General features: G+C 44.6%; 1 protein-coding gene and 1 long non-coding RNA gene across 2 annotated transcripts in view; one reads left to right on the top strand and one right to left on the bottom strand.

Annotated features, from left to right (window-relative positions):
- LOC148509086 (B-cell receptor CD22-like) overlaps window positions 1–22,567 on the bottom strand; it is a 66,840-nt gene that overhangs the window by 24,232 nt on the left and 20,041 nt on the right. The window contains exons 3-4 of the mRNA XM_088443645.1: window positions 8,123–8,413; window positions 5,180–5,446 (exon numbers count right to left, since the gene is read on the bottom strand). Coding sequence (XP_088299771.1) covers window positions 5,180–5,446; window positions 8,123–8,413 — 558 coding nt within the window. The remainder of the gene's footprint in view (window positions 1–5,179; window positions 5,447–8,122; window positions 8,414–22,567) is intronic.
- Window positions 21,460–22,567, top strand: part of LOC148509085 (uncharacterized) — a 55,281-nt gene continuing 54,173 nt past the window's right edge. The window contains exon 1 of the long non-coding RNA XR_015869491.1: window positions 21,460–21,542. This is a non-coding gene — a long non-coding RNA (uncharacterized LOC148509085). The remainder of the gene's footprint in view (window positions 21,543–22,567) is intronic.

Genomic DNA, 22,567 nt, shown 5'->3' with positions numbered 1-22,567 from the left:
TTACAGCACCCTTAACGGTCAAGCCAGCCGGCCCTTTACTTATGACACAGGCGCACGCTTGGCACTACTTTGTTGATGCACGTGCGGCTACTGCGCACACAATTCACAAACACAGAAAATAATTTTTTTTTTGGTTTGGACTGGAGTGTACTTTCAGGGGTTACAGCACCCTTAACGGTCAAGCCAGCCGGCCCTTTACTTATGACACAGGCGCACGCTTGGCACTACTTTGTTGATGCACGTGCGGCTACTGCGCACACAATTCACAAACACAGAAAATAATTTTTTTTTTGGTTTGGACTGGAGTGTACTTTCGGGGGTTACAGCACCCTTAACGGTCAAGCCAGCCGGCCCTTTACTTATGACACAGGCGCACGCTTGGCACTACTTTGTTGATGCACGTGCGGCTACTGCGCACACAATTCACAAACACAGAAAATAATTTTTTTTTTGGTTTGGACTGGAGTGTACTTTCGGGGGTTACAGCACCCTTAACGGTCAAGCCAGCCGCCCTTTACTTATGACACAGGCGCACGCTTGGCACTACTTTGTTGATGCACGTGCGGCTACTGCGCACACAATTCACAAACACAGAAAATAATTTTTTTTTGGTTTGGATTGGAGTGTACTTTCGGGGGTTACAGCACCCTTTAACAGTCAAGCCAGCCGGCCCTTTACTTATGACACAGGCGCACGCTTGGCACTACTTTGTTGATGCACGTGCGGCTACTGCGCACACAATTCACAAACACAGAAAATAATTTTTTTTTGGTTTGGACTGGAGTGTACTTTCGGGGGTAACAGCACCCATTAACGGTCAAGCCAGCCGGCCCTTTACTTATGACACAGGCGCACGCTTGGCACTACTTTGTTGATGCACGTGCGGCTACTGCGCACACAATTCACAAACACAGAAAATAATTTTTTTTTGGTTTGGACTGGAGTGTACTTTCGGGGGTTACAGCACCCTTAACGGTCAAGCCAGCCGCCCTTTACTTATGACACAGGCGCACGTTTGGCACTACTTTGTTGATGCACGTGCGGCTACTGCGCACACAATTCACAAACACAGAAAATAATTTTTTTTTGGTTTGGATTGGAGTGTACTTTCGGGGGTTACAGCACCCTTTAACAGTCAAGCCAGCCGGCCCTTTACTTATGACACAGGCGCACGCTTGGCACTACTTTGTTGATGCACATGCGGCTAGTGCGCACACAATTCACAAACACAGAAAATAATTTTTTTTTTGGTTTGGACTGGAGTGTACTCTCGGGGGTTACAGCACCCTTAACGGTCAAGCCAGCCGGCCCTTTACTTATGACACAGGCGCACGCTTGGCACTACTTTGTTGATGCACGTGCGGCTACTGCGCACACAATTCACAAACACAGAAAATATATTATTTTTTTAGCACTTGGAGGGAGCACCCCTGATAGACAGAGCACCCCCTGGACAACACTACAGCACTCCTTTAGGACTGGGACACTTCACAGGACTTTGGAGTGGACACAGCCCCTATGGAGAACTGACTGCACAACACAGTCCAGCCAGCCCCTATGGACTTTGAAGTAGTGGACACAGCCCCTATTAACAACAGCAGCACAGCACAACACAGCCAGCCCCTATGGACTTTGAAGTAGTGGACAACAGCAGCACTACACTACACTACACTACACAGCCCTAACTCCCACCCTCCCTCTTCACTGTCCACAGCCGAGTGAGAAAATGGCGCCGACGCGGGTACCTTATATAGGATCCAAAACCCGCGAGACTCGGAAGGCGGGATGATGACGTTTTGCCTCGATTTCAGATCCGAGTCAGGCGGGAAAAGTCGAGCCTGACTCGGATCAGACTCGGATCGGGGGGGCTCGGGGGGGTTCGGATTTCAGAAATCCGAACCCGCTCACCCCTAATAATAATTAGTAGTAGCATTTTAACACGGGATGTAGTCGGCATCCTGGCATGCCGACAGTTTGAATACCGGTGCTGAAATCCTAACAGGTCGAGATCTCGGTACCGGCATTAAGTATTGGAGAGTTAGGGGGAGGCTAGGGTAAGGTAGCGGGGTTAGGGTTAGGCATTAGGGGGAGAGTTAGGGTTAGGCACCAGGGATAGTGTGTTAGGATTAGGGTGCGGGAAGGGGGAGGTTAGGTTTAGACACTAGAGGGTTGTTAGGTTTAGGAACCGGGGAATGAGTGTTAGGTTTAAGGTGCGGGAAGGGGGAGGATAGGTATAGGCACTAGGGGGGAGGTTAGGGTTAGGCACCGGGGAGGGAGGGTTAGGTTTAGGGTAGGGGTTAGAAAAATGCTCACTGCTGTTCTCTATGGGTGTCGGGATTCTGGCTGTCGGTATTCTGACCAGCGGCATCTCGACAGCCGGGATTTCATACCCAACCCATTCAACGCATGACCAACCTTACACACAACATTTAGGCAAGGGAAAGCATTCAAACAAATACGATTTTAAAATATGCAGCAGCCTGCTAAGTTCAAATCCCTCTGTCCAAGCTAATAGCCTGTGCTATCCTATGGTTTAAAAACATTTCTCATGCCTACACTCACTGTGATACAGTCAGGCAAAACATTGCACAGGGGGAGGAAACATTTTAGCCCTTTTCACCCTCTTAGAAGTCAATTTTTTTTAAATATCCCTTCTTAGTGGACACTTACGTCATGGAAGGAATATACTCCCCGATTTTCATGTTTCTAGGTCCCGGGGTTTGGGCTGGACATTGATAAATTAGTCAGTCAGGACATTTGATTATATGTTTATGGATTAAAAAAACCTCTTTAATGTTTATAAGATGTATGTATTGTCATACATATGAGAAACAAGCTAAGTAAAATAAAATCAAAAAGTAAAGAAATAAAGACTGTATAAAACTCACATGCTAGTGGGTTTTTATCTGTGCTTCAATATAAATATATAAAATATATATATATATATATTATATATATATATATATAGCCACATTTATGTATCAGTAGCAGAAGGATGACTTTTATGAGAGACATATCTCTATGATGCCGTTGTCTGAGCAGGGTCCCCACAAGATGCGCTGATAGATGTGTCTGCAAATCGCATTGTTTACACCAGGCCGGCCTTGAGGATGTTGATGTGGTGGAACCCATACAAGTCACCCAGAACACGCAGTTCAACAATGTACAGAATAACAATATCAATTGATACTCCGCTTGCATTAGATATGATACAGTAATTTCACCACAATACTACTCTTTGTATCCTATGGACATGCAGTCCCTACATTTCTTGGTAGAGGAGATTAACGACCATTTTTCAGAATGCTGTCATATAGGAAAGGTTTTGTTGCCCAATGTGGTTGTTCCAACATATTTAGCAGAACACTTTATGATAAATACCCTCAAATTATGGATTCATTATCTCCATAATATCCCCAGTAAATAAAATCCATAATATTCTCCATAACTAAGGTGGAGGGATTTTCTAGTATGTTTAATAATGTTTTCTGGCAAAGACGGTCAGCAATTGTCAGAAATAGAATGTTCATATACATGGACAAATCACCTGGAAAATTAGGTGCCAGCCACTTCCCAGATATTTGCGCATGCGCAGTAGAAGTGTACCTGGTATCAAGCCTTAGATGCCATGTTACCGTAGACCTACACATGCGCAGTAGTGGAGTTCCCTGATAGCATGTCATGGTGCGCAGTGCCAGACTCTACTGCACCACAGAGAGGAGGGGTCCGCACGGAGAAGTCTGCACACGGGCCCCAATCTCTCTTAAACCTCCCCTACCTCTTGGAGCTGTTTCCTTGATATATTCCTGTAATTAAGTAAGCATATCCTCATCACTCTACTGATATAATACCCCCACTTGCCTTTAGTTTTCATGCAGTCTTACCTCAATAGATGTGGTCTGCCTCTTATAGGGTTTTCCCAGTCATGATTAGCATGGACTACCTGTCAGACCCATCCCCACCATCTTCAGACCCTCCAACTTGACCCATTCCATTAGGTACACAATGCTCTGTTCTTGGACTTCCCACCTAATTTATGATTGCAGACACCTGTCTTGAAACACCTGTCTCATCAATCTCCTAGTTCAACACAGGTGACTGCAATCATATATTAGGTGGGAAGTTGAGTAGCAGAGTGTTTTTTACCTGGTGGAAAGGGTCTTGTTGGAGGGTAGGTCCGTTTGTCTTGTACTGAGCTCACCATCCTAAGGTGGAACAGCAGCACTCATTATGTATTAATGGTGGTTAGCTTTTCAATATGGGCTGTCCACTTCACAGAGGGAAATGCCTGCCACTCCAAGCAGACCACTTACAAGTCCTGTGCCCACCTTGCTTGGGGGGTGACTGGGTTTGCTGAGAATTAATTCAGTCTCAGCTATAGCTCATCTGCATGTCCAGGTGCTGTCACATGCAACAGGTCCCCAGCCCTAGTTCACTTCATGGGTCAGGTGCCCTAAACTACTGGGAGCAAAATGATGGAGAGCAGAGCGAAAGCAGACTTTTGGTGCCATGTGCCAGAGAGAGCATTGGCGCCCCCCCCCCCCATATTTTTTAAAATAGTGCACCTGCACCACCCTAGTTACGGCCAGTAGCAACTCCAGGCACGGGCAAGCCGGTCCGTCGCCCGGAGCGCTACTGTTTCCGGAGGGTGCAGGAAACGCCCACCTCCCTCCCAGTGCTACAGTACATATTTAAGCTCAGGGGGAGGGAGCGGAGCCTAGCGCCGGCCGTGGTTACGGCCCTGATGGAGAGCCAGGATTGGCAGAAAGTCAGCTATCAATACAAGAGTTTAGCTGAACACCTTTACACCCTTGAGTAATGAATATACTAAAATCCTACACAGAAATAAATCTATACCCTTCTAAATGGGCACAAAATTAAATACTGAAATCTAGCCAGCGGAGGGGCATAGACTGGGATTAGTCAGAGATCAACAAGTCTGTAGTGTACTTGTGCCTTTCTCCAGTGCTAATGCCCTCTATACCCCATGGTTCAGCAGTGTCCACTAACAAGGATGAAAGATAAATTGTAAATTCAAAAACAATGTAAGTTATTAAATGAAAAAAATGCCTATTGGTAAAACAAAAAAGCATTATTGTGTACACCAATTCACAGAACAAATTATTTAAAAAGTACATATATACTGAATATCTATGTAAGTGCTGTTGTGTATACGTACATTGCACAGGAATCTCTATTAGCGCTGAATCTCCTCTGCCCACTTCATTTATTGCAGTACAGGAATAGGGTTCAGTGTCCCATCTCACGTCACTTATTCTAATGAACAATCCTCTGATTTGTAATTTAGTTTTATTCTTCCCTTTGTACCATTCATATGTAGTTGCGGGAGGCTTAGAGATGCTGCTTCCACATGATAAAGTCACATCACTTCCTTCTGTTAGTTCTTTGCTTCCTATGAGGGAGACAGTCACAGCTTTAGGTGGGTCTGTGAACAAAAAAATATTTTTATTTAGTTCACTTTAAAGAAAAAACAAAAACACATGTATAAACATCTCATCTGACGGAGTGGGGGAGTGAAAACTACCCCCTCCGCGGATCTTGTAGATAGTGGTGCCAATTATGACAGGGGCGCATAGCGCCCCTATCATTTATCAACAAACCACCTCAATAATACATGTGGGAGAAAAGGTATCAGCACATAACGTGCACTGATACCATCTACCCTCAACCATGACCCTTTCTATTAGGTACAAAATGCTCTGCTCCTGGACTTTCCACCTAATGTATGACTGCAGTCACCTGTGTTGAACTAGGTAATTGATGAGACAGGTGTTTCAGCACAGTTGGCTGTAATCATACATTAAGAGGGAAGTCCAGGAGCAGAGCATTGTGTACCTAATGGAACGGGTCATGTTGGAGGGTCTGATACCACTTCTTCCCCATATCTACAGTTAATACATCTGCCCCATAGATTGTAAATCATTGATGCTACAGTAAGTGCAAACAGAGCTGGGATCCCCCAAATTACAATCAATAGAATAGAATCTGGATTTGAAAGCAGAATTAAAAAAGTATATTTTTATTGCAATTAGATAATTAAATGACCGAATTGATTTATTGGGCTATATACAAACTTATAGGTAGTCTTATAGCTATCTGAACCATAGCATACAGTATTAAATAATTGTATATTAGTAACATTGTATTATTGACATTATATAGAACTATTATATTTACAGGAGATTCCCAACTAAAATATTTGATTTTATCAGTATTTGAAACCTCTGGTTGCTAAGAAACACAATAACAGACAAGCAAGCCTAATGTAGATGTGTTGAAAATCTGGGGAGGCACAGACCTGGTGCTGGTGAATTGCATGTTGGAAAGCTACCTCTTCTTCCATCATCTCATATTTTGTTTTAAACCTATGTACTGCTTCCAACATCAAAAATCAATATCAAGTTTTAATTTCTGACAGAATATACTGTATGTATTTTGTTCTACAGTATGTATGATAGAGGCATACTGTAGGAGGAAATTGACTACATGTTCAGTTGAAGTAATAATCATAAAATTTGCTATATTTATGATCTACAGCTCTATTTCCTAATTTCCAGCTGCCCAAACCTCAAAAAAGAATTTAAAGAAATTACCAGAAAAGGGAAAACCACTACTACACTCAAATGTGAGAGTGAGAATATGTAACATGGTGATGTAATAAATCACCGTGGAAATCACCAAAACTGCTTTCCCTAAAAAAAAAAAAAAAAACTTTTATGTATGTAGAAGTATTAAAATTAATGGGCACATTCATTTAAATGGAGTTTTCAGTGGTATACTGCTAAACCCAGTAAAATGAATGTGAAAAGCATTTATGAAGTCTCCCATTTCTATCCAATTGGACTAGTTACTGTGTGGAATATTTATGGACACCCTCCTGGAGTTGTCAGGTATATTTCATATAATCGGGTGTGGTATAAGAGATAGACAGTAATTAGATAGACAATGTTTCGATAGACACCAGATGTTAGACAGACAATAGATCGACAAGGACAAAAGGTCGACAGAGACAAAAGGTCAACACACTAAAGGTCGACATGTAAGAAGGTCAACAGGTACAAATGGTCTAATCTTCACCCTAAACCTAACCCTCCCCTTGGTTCCTAACCCTAACCCTCCCTCCTGGTGCCTAGCCCTAACCATCTGGGTAGGTGCCTGACCCTAACCATCCCTTCTAGTGCCTAACCCTAACCCTCCAATAAGTGCCTAACTCTAAAAAAAAAAAAAAAAAATCATGTGTCGACCATTTTTGTGTTGATCATTTTCATTTCAACCTTTTGACCCTGTCAACCTTTTTACATGTTGATCTTTACTGTGCCGACCTTTTGTCAATGTCGACCCTTGTCTCTCTAACATCTGGTGTCTATGTAGACATTGTCTATCAAATTACTGTCTATCTAGAGTCTGGAACCCCATATAATCCTACACATTTTTTGTGGCTCCATGTTTTTATAGCTCCCCATAAGTGTTCATACATTTTTACCACAGCAATAGTGAAACAGAACAATTTGATCATTTTGTTATAAATGTGATATGTAATGGTGACATTTTTAAATCAGTGTAAATCACTAACAAGCTGAGGAATTGAAAAGTAAATCAATGCTTCATAGACTAGAGATTTCGAACAAATAAATTGCCCCTTTTTGTTGATTTATAGTTATTTAGATGATTTGTGAAAATGTTGGAAAATCAACAATTAGTGCAGGATGAGACCATGGAGCAATGCAACATGCAGCAATGGGAGAAAGTGGAGCAGACTTTTATCCAGGATGGCAGATGACCAATCATTCAAAATAGTATAGAAAACAAGTAAACAACATGTACATTATAAACCTTTAGGGAAACATTTAAATAATCATTATGCCATTAGAACACGTTCCTATTCCTATATTTGGGTATATTTACTCTGCACCGGCTTTTGAAAAGTTCTGGCCGCTGGATTTACAGCGGACAGAATATTAATTGTTAAGCACTCCTGGTTTTACATTTCATATTATTGGCATTTAAATTCAGAAAGCGGCAGCTATGAAATGCCGGCACTTAGTAAATATATTCCATCATATTAAAATGTCAATGATCTGAATTTACCCATAATACGTACATTTGATGTTCAATATGGCTTCTGCCTGGGATCTTAGTCCTCTGTGATAGGTGACTGTGCATCTAATGCTCGTCCTATCGTCCACATATGAAGGAATATAAGTAAGTTCTGATACTTCTCTCCAGCGCCCTCCGGATAGTTGTACTGATTGACTCTTGGTCAGACCAGGTTTGTTCCATTGTAGAAGTGGGCGGCTGCTGGCACAGGTGTGATCTGTATGACAATAAATAATGGTGGTTTTTCCTTCCATCATCTCTCCAGACCCTGTAAGTGCAGGTTGTCCTGGGGAATCTGAGAAATTTTAAGTTAAAATGTTATATTTACTGTAATGTTTCAGCACTATTTTAATTTTCTGTTTTTTTTTCTTTTTTTTTTTGCTGTAAATATCCCTCTATCTTAATACACTACATAACCAAAGTCTTTGGAGGGGGTCCCCAGGGACCCCACTATTTGTTGTACGTATAGCAGTTTCCTAGCTCAATCATATAACCAGAATTCACTTTTAGTGATGCTGGTTTCCATACACAGCATTAAATACAGTGGAGAATTAGTTAATAGTATGGTCAGCGCTCCTAAAGAAGGGTTAAAAAGGAACCACTAGCTTCTACCATAGGGAATGTCCTAAATTCCCTAAATGTAAACGTACAAAAAAGAGCGGGAGGAAGTGCTCTGTGGTGAGTGGGAGAGGTAAACTAAATGATAATGTCTGATTTGAATAATAGTCCCATATCACTGAAGCTCTTATACTAATATAGTCAGTAGAAATGTCTAAATGTAGAATAGCTGGTAGGCAATAACTTAAGGCTGGGATTTGTCAGTAGAAATATATATATGCAGAATAGCTGATAGGCAATAACTTGAGGCTGGGATTTGTCGATACACTGTAATCAAGTAACTGGAGAATATGTGCAGTCTATATAGGATACTGGTGGGCAAAAACCGTAGGCAGTAAATTCAATATAGATGTGTTAGCAAGGTGAGATGGAAATGTTGGTGGTTAAATCCAATAGGTGGTGACTCAGTGGTCAAAAACTTTCGGCTGGGTGTTCAAATAGCATCACAATCAGTCCTCTCTGGTGGTGATTACCTTCTCCTCCCAGTTCACATTACCTCGGAAATATGACTGCAAATTCAGAGTGACAAGGACACTATATTGCAGGGTGACTAATAGGTAAGATGGACTTACTTACCAAAGTGGTATTGCTGCTGGTCCGACACTTCTTTGCAAATCCTCCGGTAGGTGCACGCATGTGAGTGGGAGGGGGAAGGGAGCTTCAGTGATACGGCACTATTATTCAAATCAGACATTATCATTACATATAGTGGGTCCAGTTGAATAAGATTATAGATATTGGGTCTGAGTCTGATTCGGACACAATGTCGACCTTGCATGCTGGGGACCGACATTTTTCAGATGCGCGTGCATCTGGGTTACACAGCACAAATGTCCCAGTGGTGCTCATAAAGACAATCAGTGCAGATTCAGATGAATGCCTGTAGAAGTGGGCTAATTACCTGGGCGCCACCCCCCTCCCTCTTAAAACACAGCAGCCCAGCAAACGCTGCTGTCTGCTGGGCTGCAGTGGGAGACTGTTTGCTGCTGCTGAGCTGCAGTCTCCTATGCCTGTGGGGGGGACGTGATCACACTGATCACGCCCCATAGTTAAAGACAGGGTGAGTTTCCGATTGCCTGGAAACCCCCCTCACCACTCACACCATGACCACTATAACAGTATATAATTAAATTTTACTATGAAATAATTAAAACATCCAGTAATGATTAAACCTTTGTGCACTAATATAGACCATATATAGGGATAATTATTAATAGTGTATAACATACACTATCCAGTGCACAAGAAAACAAATGTGTACATTTATGTCCAGGACAGTGCTAGGATCTTCTGCTGCTCCCCCAAACTCCCAGACTTGCTCCAATGCTCTGAAATGGTGCCCACATTTGAAATAAAACCATTCAGCTCAGGCTGGATTGCCCTACTGCCACATCTAATAGGTTAACTATGTTTGCTAGCCCATATGTCAGAATTATGACATGCACTGCACTTTGTATGATACATATTATAGCTGTTTAAGTGTTAATGATGCCCTCTTCATGGACTGGCCAAACTTGCTCTACAATCAAGCATTTGGAAAGCCCCCTCTGGAAATCCTGCATTTGCCACCGCACCCCCCCCCCAGCTTCACGCCGGGCCAAGGGGCTAACAGCACCCCCTACCCAGTGCTCGGCTTTGCAAAAATCTTAAAAATGAATAAAGAAATCCTAAGGGGGCGTGGCAATACCTCTCGCGATTAGGCCACAGCCCCTGCACCCAGGTCTGGCCAGCCTCTCTACACCCCTGGGTATAGGCAGTGTATGTGGAGTTCCTGGGCGTCAACTGGGGGGCAACAGGGTAGTGGCTCATCAGACACACACAAGGTAGCATCTTATGGGAGTGTCACAGGCATGCAAGTGAAAGTGGTTGCTTGTAGAGACGCACAACCGCTTCCCTAGGAGGCCATACTAAAAAGAGAAACTGCACCTCCCATTGGCAATGCAGCAGGAACTAGAGTGGCTAGGATGTAACTTGCAGGGACTGCAGTTTTCGCAACCACTGCCCATTCAAGTTACTTTTAATTAGGGATCAGTGGGTTCAGATTTATGGAATCCGAACCCCCCCCCCCGAGCCCCCCCAATCCGAGTAGGATCCGAGTCAGGCTTGAGTTTTCCCACCTGACTCGGATCTGATATCAAGGCAAAACGTTATCATCCTGCTGTCGGATCTCGCGGGTTTTGAATTCTATAAAAGGTCAACTTGTTGGCGCCATTTTTCACTCTGGCTGTGGACAATGAAGAGGGAAGGGCTGGGCTGTGTTGTGCTGCTGTTGTCCATGGGGGCTGGCTGGACTGTGTTGTCCCATAAAGGCTGTAATCCTAAAGGGGTGCTGTAGTGTTGTCCAGGGGGTGATCTGTCCATCAGGGGTGCTCCCCCCAAGTGCAAAAATAAAAAAAATAATTTTCTGTGTTTGTGAATTGTGTGCACTGTAGCCGCAAGTGCAACAACAAAGTAGTGCCAAGCATGCACCTGTGTCATAAATCAAGGGCCAGCTGGCTCATCTGATAAAGGGTGCTGTAACCCCCAAAGTGCACTTCAAGAAAAAATATATATTTTTTCTATGTTTGTGAATTGTGGGCCTGATTCAGAGACGGGTGCTCTGAACGAGCGCTCGCTCTGTATCAGGGCGTTTTTTTTTTTGTTCGGCCTCCTGGCCACTCGCATAGCTGTGGGTGACCACAGGTTGACCAGGTTGATGACCAGGTTGATGGTAGCAATGGTCAAGACCATCGCAACCATCGGGCTTGCAACGAGACCCTTGTGGTAGGGTCTTGTGGCCGCAAGCACCAGAGAGCTTCTGGCTCTAATAGAGCTGGAAGCTCTCCCACTGACATCACTAGTGATGTCATTGGGGCCGCCCCTAAACAGCAGGCATTCCTTCGGGAACGCCTCTGTTTGGCCAGCCACCCCCCCTGCCCGCCTACCAAATGGGGCGAACTGTCAATCACCATCGACAGCTCGCCCCCTTTGGTGTGAGAACCGGAGCGACAGAGCACCCATTGCTAGCCAGGTAAACTTGCCAATATGCCATTTACGACACGGAGTGGCAAGGAATGGCTGAGGTCTTTCACTATGTTCATGACTAGTGGTTCAGCTTCACATGACGATGGAAGTCATCCTCCCACTACAAAAATCAAACGAGTTAAGCTGGCAAAAGCACAGCAAAGAACTATGCGTTCTAAGAAGATATCACAAATCCCCAAGGAGAGTCCAAGTGTGGCGGCGGTTGCGATGCCTGACCTTCCCAACACTGGACGGGAAGAGGTGGCTCTTTCCACCATTTGCACGCCCCCTGCAAGTGCTGGAAGGAGCACCCACAGTCCACTTGCTGATATTCAAAATGAAGATGTCACTGTTGAAGTACAACAGGATGAGGATATTGGTGTAGCTGGCGCTGAGGAGGAAGTTGATGAGGAGGATTCTGATGGTGATGTTGTTTGATTAAATCAGGCTTCGGGGGAGACAGTTGTTGTCCATGGGATTAAAAAACCCATCACGGTCATGCCTGGGTAGAAGACCAAACATTCCACCTCTTTGGTCTGGCAATATTTCTATCCAAATCCGGACAACAACTGTCTTGCCATATGTACCATATGTAAAGGTGAAATAAGTAGGGGTAGGGATGTTAACCATCTAGGAACATCCTCCCTTATACGTCACTTGCAGCACTTTCATAAAAAGTTACTGTCAAGTTCAGAAACTTTGGCCCTGACCGTAAGCAGTCCCGAGACACCTAAATCCCTTTCTCCTGTTGTATCCAAGCGCCTGCAAACCACACCGTCAACTCCCTCCTCGTCAATTTCCTCCTTAGTCAGGATCAGAAGTAGGCCTGCAGGCCATGTCCCTGGCATGACTGACTCTCCTATCTGGGATTCCTCCAGAGGATCCTGCATTGCTACGCCTACTGCTGACGCTGCTGCTGTTGCTGCTGGGAGTCGTTCATCATCCCAGAGAGGAAGTAGGAACACCAAAACTTTTACTAAACAATTGACCCTCCAACAGTCTTTAACGAGGAGGAAGAAGTATGACAGCAGTCATCCTGAAGCAAAACGGATAACTGTGGCCTTGACTGCTATGTTGCTGTTAGACGTGCCTCCGGTATCTGCCATTAGTGCAGTGGGATTTAGACGATTGATGGAGGTAGTGTGTCCCCGGTACCAAATCCCATCTACATTCCACTTCACTAGGCAGGTAATACCGAGAATGTACAGAAACGTCAGAAAAAGTGTCCTCAGTGTCCTAAAAATGCGGTTGTACCCAATGTCCACTTAACCACGGACATGTGTATAAGTGGAACTGGGCAGACTAAGGGCTATATGACTGAGAGAGCCCACTGGGTAGATGTATCACCTTACACAGCAACAACAGCAGCATCACCAGTAGCAGCAGCTCAGAAACGCCAGCTCGTTCCAAGGCAGGCTACGCTGTGTATCACCGGTTTCAGTAAGAGGCACACCGCCGACAACTTCTTAGAGAAACTGAGGGAAATCATCGCCCAGTGGCTTACCCCACTTAGACTCTCCTGGGGATTTGTGATATCTGACAATGCAACCAATATTGTGCGGGCATTACATTTGGGCAAATTCCAACATGTCCAATGTTTGCTCTCACAATAAATTTGGTGGTGCAGAATATTCTGAAACACAACAAGGATATGCAGGAGACGCTTTGGGTAGTCCGAAAAATTTCTGCCCACTTTTGCCATTCAGCGACTGCGTGCCAAAGACTGGAGCATGAGCAAACACTCTTGAATCTGCCCTGCCATCACCTGAAGCAAGAGGTTGTGATGTGGTGGAACTCAACCCTCTATATGCTTCAGAGGATGGAGGAGCAGCAAAAGGCCATTCAAGCCTATACATCCACCTATGACATAGGCAAAGAAAGGGGTATGCATCTGACTCAAGCACAGTGGAGAATGATTTCCATGTTGTGCAAGGTTCTCCAGCCCTTCAAACTTGCCACACGTGAAGTCAGTTCAGACACTGCCAGCTTGAGTCAGGTCATTCCTCTCATCAGGATTTTGCAGCAGCAGCTGGAGAAATTGAAGGAGGAGCTAAGATGGAGCGATTCCGCTCGACATGTGGGACTTGTGGATGAAGCCCTTCATTCGCTTTGCCAGGATTCGAGGGTGGTCAATCTGTTGAAATCAGACCACTACATTTTGGCCACCATGCTCGATCCTAGGTGTGTCTCTTTCTGGCCGACACAAGCCTGCAGAGGTGCAAACTAAGACCTGCTGGTGAAAACACTGTCAGCTGAAGCAGAATGTGACACGTCAACAGCTCCTTCTTCATTTTCTCCCACAACTGGGGCTGCCAGGAAACAAATTAGGTATCCTAAGCAACCCACTGGCGGTGATGCAGGGCAGGCAGGACCAAGTTTGGACATCTGGTCCGGACTGAAGGACCTGGCAACAAGTTCTGACATAACCACCAACAAAAAAATGGCAGCGGCTTAATCAATCTGGTAGTATTTTTTTTCAGGTGCATGAAAGGGAGGGGTCATACCAAGTAGAAAAGAAAGGGGAGTTTAACCCCCTATTGTTCTTCAGCACACTGAATTATACTAGCAACAATATATGAACACTATATGGTCATAGAATTTCAGAGATATTAGTTGCATGCATTTGCAAATACATGGGATGCTGCTAGGCCTCGTCAAGGCTTCTCTGTCACTATCAGTCTCTACACTAAATGGTTCACGTCCGGTGCGCAGAGCACCCCAAAATAATGTCCAGCCCAGGACCCCCCCCCCAGGGCATTACACGAAAAATGGAAAAAGAGTGAGAGTGCAGTGTAAAGTATAGAAGTGTGCAAGTAATTTCTAAGTGTTAAGGGGTTAAAATACATGTGAAAAATTACATGAATAATAAACAAACATAAAAAGGTGATGTGAAAAGTAACTGTGTTTTAAGTGGTGATGCCCTCAGGAGGCCCAGCCAGAGCAGCCTCGGGGGCCCTATGCCCAAACGCTCACCCCAAATGTAATGTATGCCAATTAAAGCCTCATAATAAAGGCACATATATATTTTTGGCAAATGTAAGTCCTCATGATAAAGGCACATACATAAATGCATCTGAATTGAGAGCCAGCTTACCTGGGAGTCACCCCTGGGAACTCCAACTAGCACTACTAGAACCAGCATGCCTTGCTAATGCTGGCTCATTCATGCATCTCATAACCACAAACAAAAAAATGGCAGCTGCTCAATCAATCTGGTAGTACTTTTTTTCTGGTGCATGAAAGGGAGGGGTCATACCAAGTAGAAAAGAGAGGGGAGTTTAACCCCCTATTGTTCCTCAGCACACTGAATTATACTAGCAACAATATATGAACACTATATGGTCATAGAATTTCAGAGATATTAGTTGCATGCATTTGCAAATACATGGGAAGCTGCTTGGCCTTGTCACGGCTTCTCTGTCACTAGCAGTCCCTACACTAAACGGTTCACATCCGGGGCACAGAGCACCCCAAAATAACGTCCAGCCCAGGACACCCCCAGGGCATCACACGAAAAATGGAAAAAGAGTGACAGTGCAGTGTAAAGTATAGAAATGTGCAAGTAATTACTAAGTGTTAAGGGGTTAAAATATATGTGAAAAATTACATGAATAATAAACAAACATAAAAATGTAATATGAAAAGTAATTATGTGTATTAAGTGGTGATGCCCTCAGGAGGCCCAGCCAGAGTGGCCTTGGGGACCCTACGCCCAAACGCTCACCCCAAATGTAATGTATGCCAATTAAAGCCTCATAATAAAGGCACATATATATTTTTGGCAAATGTAAGGCCTCATAATAAAGGCACATACATAAATGCATCCGAATTGAGAGCCAGCTTACCTGGGAGTCACCCCAGGGAACTCCAACTAGCACTACTAGAACCAGCATGCCCTGCTAATGCTGGCTCATTCATGCATCTCATAACCACAAACACTTTACACTGCACTCTCACTCTTTTTCCATTTTTCGTGTGATGCCCTGGGTAGGTCCTGTTCTGGACGTTATTTTGTGGTGCTCTGCTGCCCCGGACGAGAACCGTTTAGTGTAGGGACTGCTAGTGACAGGGAAGCCTTGACATGGCCTAGCAGCATCCCATGTATTTGCAAATGCATGCAACTAATATCTCTGAAATTCTATTACCATATAGTGTTCATATATTGTTGCTAGTATAATTCAGTGTGCTGAGGAACAATAGGGGGTTAAACCCCCCTCTCTTTTCTAACAAGTTCTGACATGTCTACTATCACTACATATGATACTGTCACCATTGACAGAATGGTGGAGGATTATTTCAGTGGCAGCATCCAAATAGGCATGTCAGACAGTCCGTACCTGTACTGGCAGGAAAAAGAGGCAATTTGGAGGCTCCTGTACAAACTGGCTTTATTTTACTTAAGTTGCCCCCCCTCCAGTGTGTTCTCCGAATCAGTGTTTAGTGCAACCAGGAACCTTGTCAGCGAAAGGCATAGGAGGTTGCTTCCACAAAATATGGAGAAGATGATGTTCATAAAAATTAATTATCAATTCTTCCAGGGAGACCAGCCTCCAGAACATACAGAGGGACCTGTGGTGGTGGATTCCAGCAGGGACGAATTAATACTCTGTGAGGATGAGGATGTACACAACACTGAAGAGGGTGAGGAATCGGTGGATGAGGAGGATGAGGATGACATCTTGCCTGTGTAGAGCCAGTTTGTGCAGGGACAGATTAATTGCCAGCTTGTTTTGTGGGGGTGCAAACGAACCAATCATTTCAGCCACAGTTGTGTGGCAGACCCTGGCGCTGAAATGATTGGTTTGTTAAAGTGTGCATGTCCTGTTTATACAACATAAGGGCAGGTCGGAGAACCCAACCACAATTACATCTTGCACCTCTTTTTTTTCTTTGCATTATGTACTGTTTAGGGCCTAGTTTTTCTAACTGCCATCCTGTCTGCCACTGCAGTGTCACTCCTAGATGGGCCACATGTTTGTGCCGCCCACTCGTGTCGCTTAGCATAGTCATCCAGCTAACTCGGTGCAACCTTTTGGACTAAAAACAATATTGTGAGGTGTGAGGTGTTCAGAATAGACTGTAAATGAGTTGAAATTAATGTTATTGAGGTTAATAATAGCATAGGAGCAGAAAAACCCACACATTCTGTGATTTTAGCTGTTTTTATGCTTTTTTAAAAAAAAATACAGATCCAAAACACAAAACCCTGAACCCAAAACACGGAAGGGTGGTTTTGGCAAAACCAATCCAGATCCAAAACACGAAGAAAGATCCAGATCCAAAACCAAAACACGAAAAGTGGCCGGTGCACACCCCTACTTTCAATACATAACTGGGATAGTTTAGTGTCAAATTAAAAAGTCTGCGATGATACTGACTGAACAAAATTACACACTTTCATTATTTTTATTACATAGGCCCATGGGCTTAGCTTTAGTGGGTGCAATTGCTATGGGGTTCAAAGGTTTAGGAAGCCCCAGACCTAGAAAATATAGTTGCAAACCAATTTCCCAGACTTGCCTGCTAAGCAACTGGGATCAGCTTGAATGGGTGACCTTCCATTTTTTTAAGTTAGTGATGTGTGTATAGTAGCCATGATAGTACTAGGCAGAAAAACAAACTATGTCCGTGCTCGGTGTCACCCGTATTGCACATGGCACCCAGGTGTGTACCATGTGTACACACACAATACAGAATAGAGGAGCCTTAGGGTACTGTGCAATAAAATACAGGTGTGCAGCTAAAAATTGCATAAATTGGTGTTTATCTAGGTCAGGCATGTCAAACTCAAAATACCAACTGGGCCGAATGTTCAAGGGCTAACAGTGTGTGGGCCGCAACAAAAAAAGTCTTATATGCAATTTTGAAAGGTTTATTATTAATAAGAATGAATATAGTGCCCCTTAGGCAATTCTACCCTGTATTGCAGCCCCTTTTGCAATGCCCCCTGAATTTGTGCCCATTAAGCAATGCCCCTTATGCAGTGCCCCAGTATTACCCCTTAGGTTGTGCCTTTAGTAGTGGCCCTTATGCAGAGCCCCCAGTAATGCCCCTTATGCAGAGCCTCCAGTAATGCCCCTTTATACAGAGCCCCTAGTAATGCCCTTAGTAGTGCCCATTTATGCAGAGCCCCCAGTAATGCCCCTTATGCAGAGCCCCCAGTAATACCACTTTATGCAGAGCCCCCAGTAATGCCCCTTTATGCAGAGCCCCCAGTAATGCCCCTTTATGTAGAGCCCCCAGTAATGCCCCTTTATGCAGATCCCCAAGTAATGCCCTTAGTAGTGCCCCTTATGCAGAACCCACAGTAATGCCCCTTTGTGCAGAGCCCCTAGTAATACCCTTAGTAGTGCCCATTTATGCAGAGCCCCCAGTAATGCCCCTTATGCAGAGCCCCCAGTAATACCACTTTATGCAGACCCCCCAGTAATGCCCCTTTATGCAGAGCCCCCCGTAATGCCCCTTTATGTAGAGCCCCCAGTAATGCCCCTTTATGCAGAGCCCCCAGTAATGCCCCTTTATGCAGAGCCCCCAGTAATGCCCCTTATGCAGAGCCTCCAGTAATGCCTCTTTATACAGAGCCCCTAGTAATGCCCTTAGTAGTGCCCATTTATGAAGAGCCCCCAGTAATGCCCCTTATGCAGAGCCCCCAGTAATACCACTTTATGCAGAGCCCCCAGTAATGCCCCTTTATGCAGAGCCCCCAGTAATGCCCCTTTATGTAGAGCCCCCAGTAATGCCCCTTTATGCAGATCCCCAAGTAATGCCCTTAGTAGTGCCCCTTATGCAGAACCCACAGTAATGCCCCTTTATGCAGAGCCCCCAGTAATGCCCCTTATGTAGAGCCCCCCAGTAATGCCCCTTTATGCAGAGCCTCAAGTAAAGCTCTTAGTAGTGCCCTTAATGAAGAGCCCCCAGTAATGCCCCTTTATGCAGTGCCCCCAGGAACTGGGGGCTCTTATGCAGAGCCCCCAGTAATGCCGTTAGTAGTGCCCCCAATAATGTCCCTTTATGCAGATCCCCCAGTAATGCCCCTTATGTTGTGCCTTCAGTAATGCCCCTTATGCTATACCCCCTCCCAGTATAGAAAATGCCCCACTCACCTGTCTGTGCAGTACTTACCTTTCTTCATGACGGCCGCTGGGCACCGCTCCAGTCCTTGCCGTCCCATGTAGATGCTGCCGCTGACTGGATCCAATTAGATCCAGAGTGGCAGGCGTAGGCTCCACTCATCGCGGGTGACGTCATGACATCACCGGCGCGCTGCATCACTGGGAACGCTGGCCTCTGAAGCGATCAGAGGTTTCTGATCACTTCAGAGACCAGCGTTGCCAGCTAAAACACTGCACGATCGGAGCTGAGCTCCGATCGTGGCAGTGGTGTGGGCCGCATATTATATATATGTGAGAAACGCAGAAATTGTTTATTTAGGCCGCAAGTTTGACTTGCCTGATCTAGGTACACCAAAATCAAACAAAATAGACAATTATATGCAATATTAGAGCACTTCCTTTATAACAAATCTCTTTAAACACCAGGTGCCACAATGTACGTGAAAGACAAAATGAAATGGGATAAATCATCCTGCAGCAATTCAATGGTGTCCAAAAACAATCATTGCAATTAGAAGGCAGATTTATGGGGCCTATCCATTAGCAGATAAATTGAATGACTGAACGATATATTGTTCAGTCATTCAATTTATCTGCTAACGGATAGGCCCTGAACGATGACAGATGCGCACTCCCGCGTCCGATAAATTTTATCTTTCGTCTCTCCAACATGTTGGTCAATTATCGCATATCGCTGCCAGATATTAGAAATATCTGGCAGTTTATATGCGGTAAATGACGAACGATATTAACAGCAGCTACAGAGCACTGGAGAGAAAAAAATCCACTCCCTGAATGATGTCATGCAATATCGTTCATCGTTCGTCTTTTGCAAAAATCTGTCATGTACATGACAGATATCGTTCAGCACAGCCACCGGAATTTTCAATAGATATCTTTTGTCTTTCATCGTTCAGAAATACATCTGCTAATGGGTAGGCCCCTTTACATGGATTATTCCAATCTAATGAATATGGAAATTTAGTGCACACTCTACTTCTCTCTCCTTGCATATATCTGAAATGACGTGTCTCCTTTCCCCTGTGAATTAACACTGCAGGTGGGGAGCACACTTAAAACAAACAGAGTAGTGCAGAGATCATTATAAAATTTGAAACATTTAATAATTCAGTGCACTTACAAACATAACTGGTTAAAAGCATGTACACTCTCCCAAATAGCAATACAGGAACAAAAGGGTAATCTCTGGTGGTTCCAAAATAATGTTGGTACTGGAACTGGTCAGAACATCGGTGCTGGACACCATGTCTGCTTCCCACAGAAGCCCAGTGTTACCCAATGTCAGCAGAGGAAAGTCCCACTCAGAGCCATACTTAACGCGTTTCTGACCCCTCCGGGTCCTTCATCAGGAGCAACTGCTTTTGATTTCTGATGAAGGACTATATTGCCATTTGGGAGAGTGTACATGCTTTTAACCATTTATATTTGTACAGCAGTGCCGACATTGCCAAAAGTCAGTTTGTAATTCAAAGATACCTCTTTCTGGGCTAAGACTTGTAGTTCAGTGATGGTTTTATACACCGCTGTTTAGACCCCACTACTAATTTATAAGACATGCCATAACTGTGTGAGCACAACACACCATTTTCTACAGTGCCCAGCACAGGCAGAGAGAGGGAGGCTGGCAGCACATGTGACATCATGATGTTGTGCAGCAGAATTCGAGAGGAACCAGAACCTGAGCCACTGTCTTGACTGGAGACTTTGGTTTGCCCGGATGAGGTTTAGGCGCCTGCTCACTGTTGATTCAAGAGGTTTGGCGTAAGGATTGGTGTGTATGCAGCTGGGCAGAATGGAAGGAAAGAGCCTAAGCGTAAACACCGTAATGGACACTGGAGCTGGACATGGACTGGACTTGGCAACTAAAGCCGGAATCTCACCAGACTTGGAATGCGGACTGGAGCCAGACAGGGCCTGGACTTGGAGTACAAACTAGAACCAGGGAACATTGGCTGCATATATATCAGCTGGAATTGATGGTTTATAGTTGTATTGGCAGGAACTGAAGGACTGTGATTATTGACTAGAACCAATGGACTGAGATTATCGGCTGTAACCGATGGACTACAATTATCGGCTGGAACCGATGGACTACAATTATGGGCTGGATCGATGGACTACAATTATCGTCTGGAACCGATGCACTAAAATTATCAGCTGGAGCCGCAGCAGGATTCACTGCTAACTATAGACAGCTAGTCATGGAGCTGGAGCCAAGGACTTCTGATAGTGATGAAACTCAGGCACTGAATGCAGTCAGTGCAGGATACTTATACTCTGGGTCTCACAGGGATTGGCAGATGAAGTCAGGTGGTCTGGTAGCAGTAAGGTGACTGTGTCCAATATGGCTGCACCCACACTGAATTTAGGAGATAACTGTGGCATGCAGCCTGAGTACAGGCATGCTTTGGAAGTGTAGAGGGAACAGCATGCACAGAGAGTAATTGTATTTGACATCTCTGCAGTTTCAAGCCATTACTACTATTTGGACTACACCTGCTGTTCCAATCAGGAATTTGCAGAGTTCAAAGACAGAAGGAGACTCAGGTGAGTAATCAGTCCAGAAGGGGAATCCAGTAATTAGCAACACAGACGCATGCTGCAGCCTGCACACTGAACAGATCTCCCAGGCAAATCTGGATATCCTAACCTGCAGAGCAGGTGATAGAGGTAAGCCACAGGACAAACTAGTAAAATATGAGGGAAATAAGTCAGGATCATGACAGCCACCAGGGATGAGGAACAGTGTTGGCTGGGCTGGGTTAGAGAGACACTGGTTGGGCATTGAAATGCTGCAGATTAATTGGGGGATGGAGCTGAAGACACAGGGCTGGGGAGATACAAGGGCTGGGGAATGAAACTGAGTGAAACAGGACTGGTGAATGTTAACAACCATAGTGGCTGGGGAATGAAGATGTGAGACACAAGGGATGAGCAAATGGCTAACCTTCATGTACCTAATGGAAGAGTATAGGGGGACCCAAAAATATGAGTGTGAAGAGCCCCAAGATATCTATTGCCTGCCCTGGCATAGTTTTGAATTGGGGCACTGATGTGTGGCATAGTTATGTACTGTGTGGTATAATAATGTATTAGGTACAATCATGTGTGGCATATTATGTATTGGGACACTGATGTACTGCACACTGTAATTATGTATTTGGTGCGCTGGTGTATGGCATAATTATGTATTAGGCCACTAATGTGTGGCATAATTTTGTATTGGAGCACTGATGTGTGGTATAGTTATGTATAGGGACACTGTTGTGTGGCATAACTATGAAATGGGGCACTGCAATATGGCATACTATGTACTGGGGGAACTTATGTGAGGTATATTACTCTCTACAATCCACACACAAATGTAGTTCCCAATGCTTGGTCAGAAGCATGTGGTTTAATGTAGATGATGGGAAGTGTATTAGGGGAGTTGGGGTGGAATTTTTTGCCAAGGTCCCCAGAAACCTTGCATCAGCCCTGAGGAGTGTGATAAAGGAGAGGAGTGGCTGGAGACTGAGGGACATAGAGAAGTGATGACGGAGAGGTTGGGTCCAGAGTATGAGGGAAGAACTAATGTATTGAAGGATAGGATGGGTCCAATGTGTGAGGGAAGGCAGAGGGAAATTAAGGAGAGGATGGGTCCAGATGAGGGTGATGAAGGAGAGGATGGTCTATGTGTGAGGGAACGAGGAGTG

The sequence above is a fragment of the Taudactylus pleione genome, unplaced genomic scaffold (genome assembly GCF_031769625.1).
Source record: "Taudactylus pleione unplaced genomic scaffold, aTauple2 ptg000332l, whole genome shotgun sequence".
Taxonomy (NCBI): domain Eukaryota; kingdom Metazoa; phylum Chordata; class Amphibia; order Anura; family Myobatrachidae; genus Taudactylus; species Taudactylus pleione.
The sequence above is the reverse complement of the archived record's forward strand: the minus strand, read 5'-3'. Positions and strand labels throughout refer to the sequence as shown.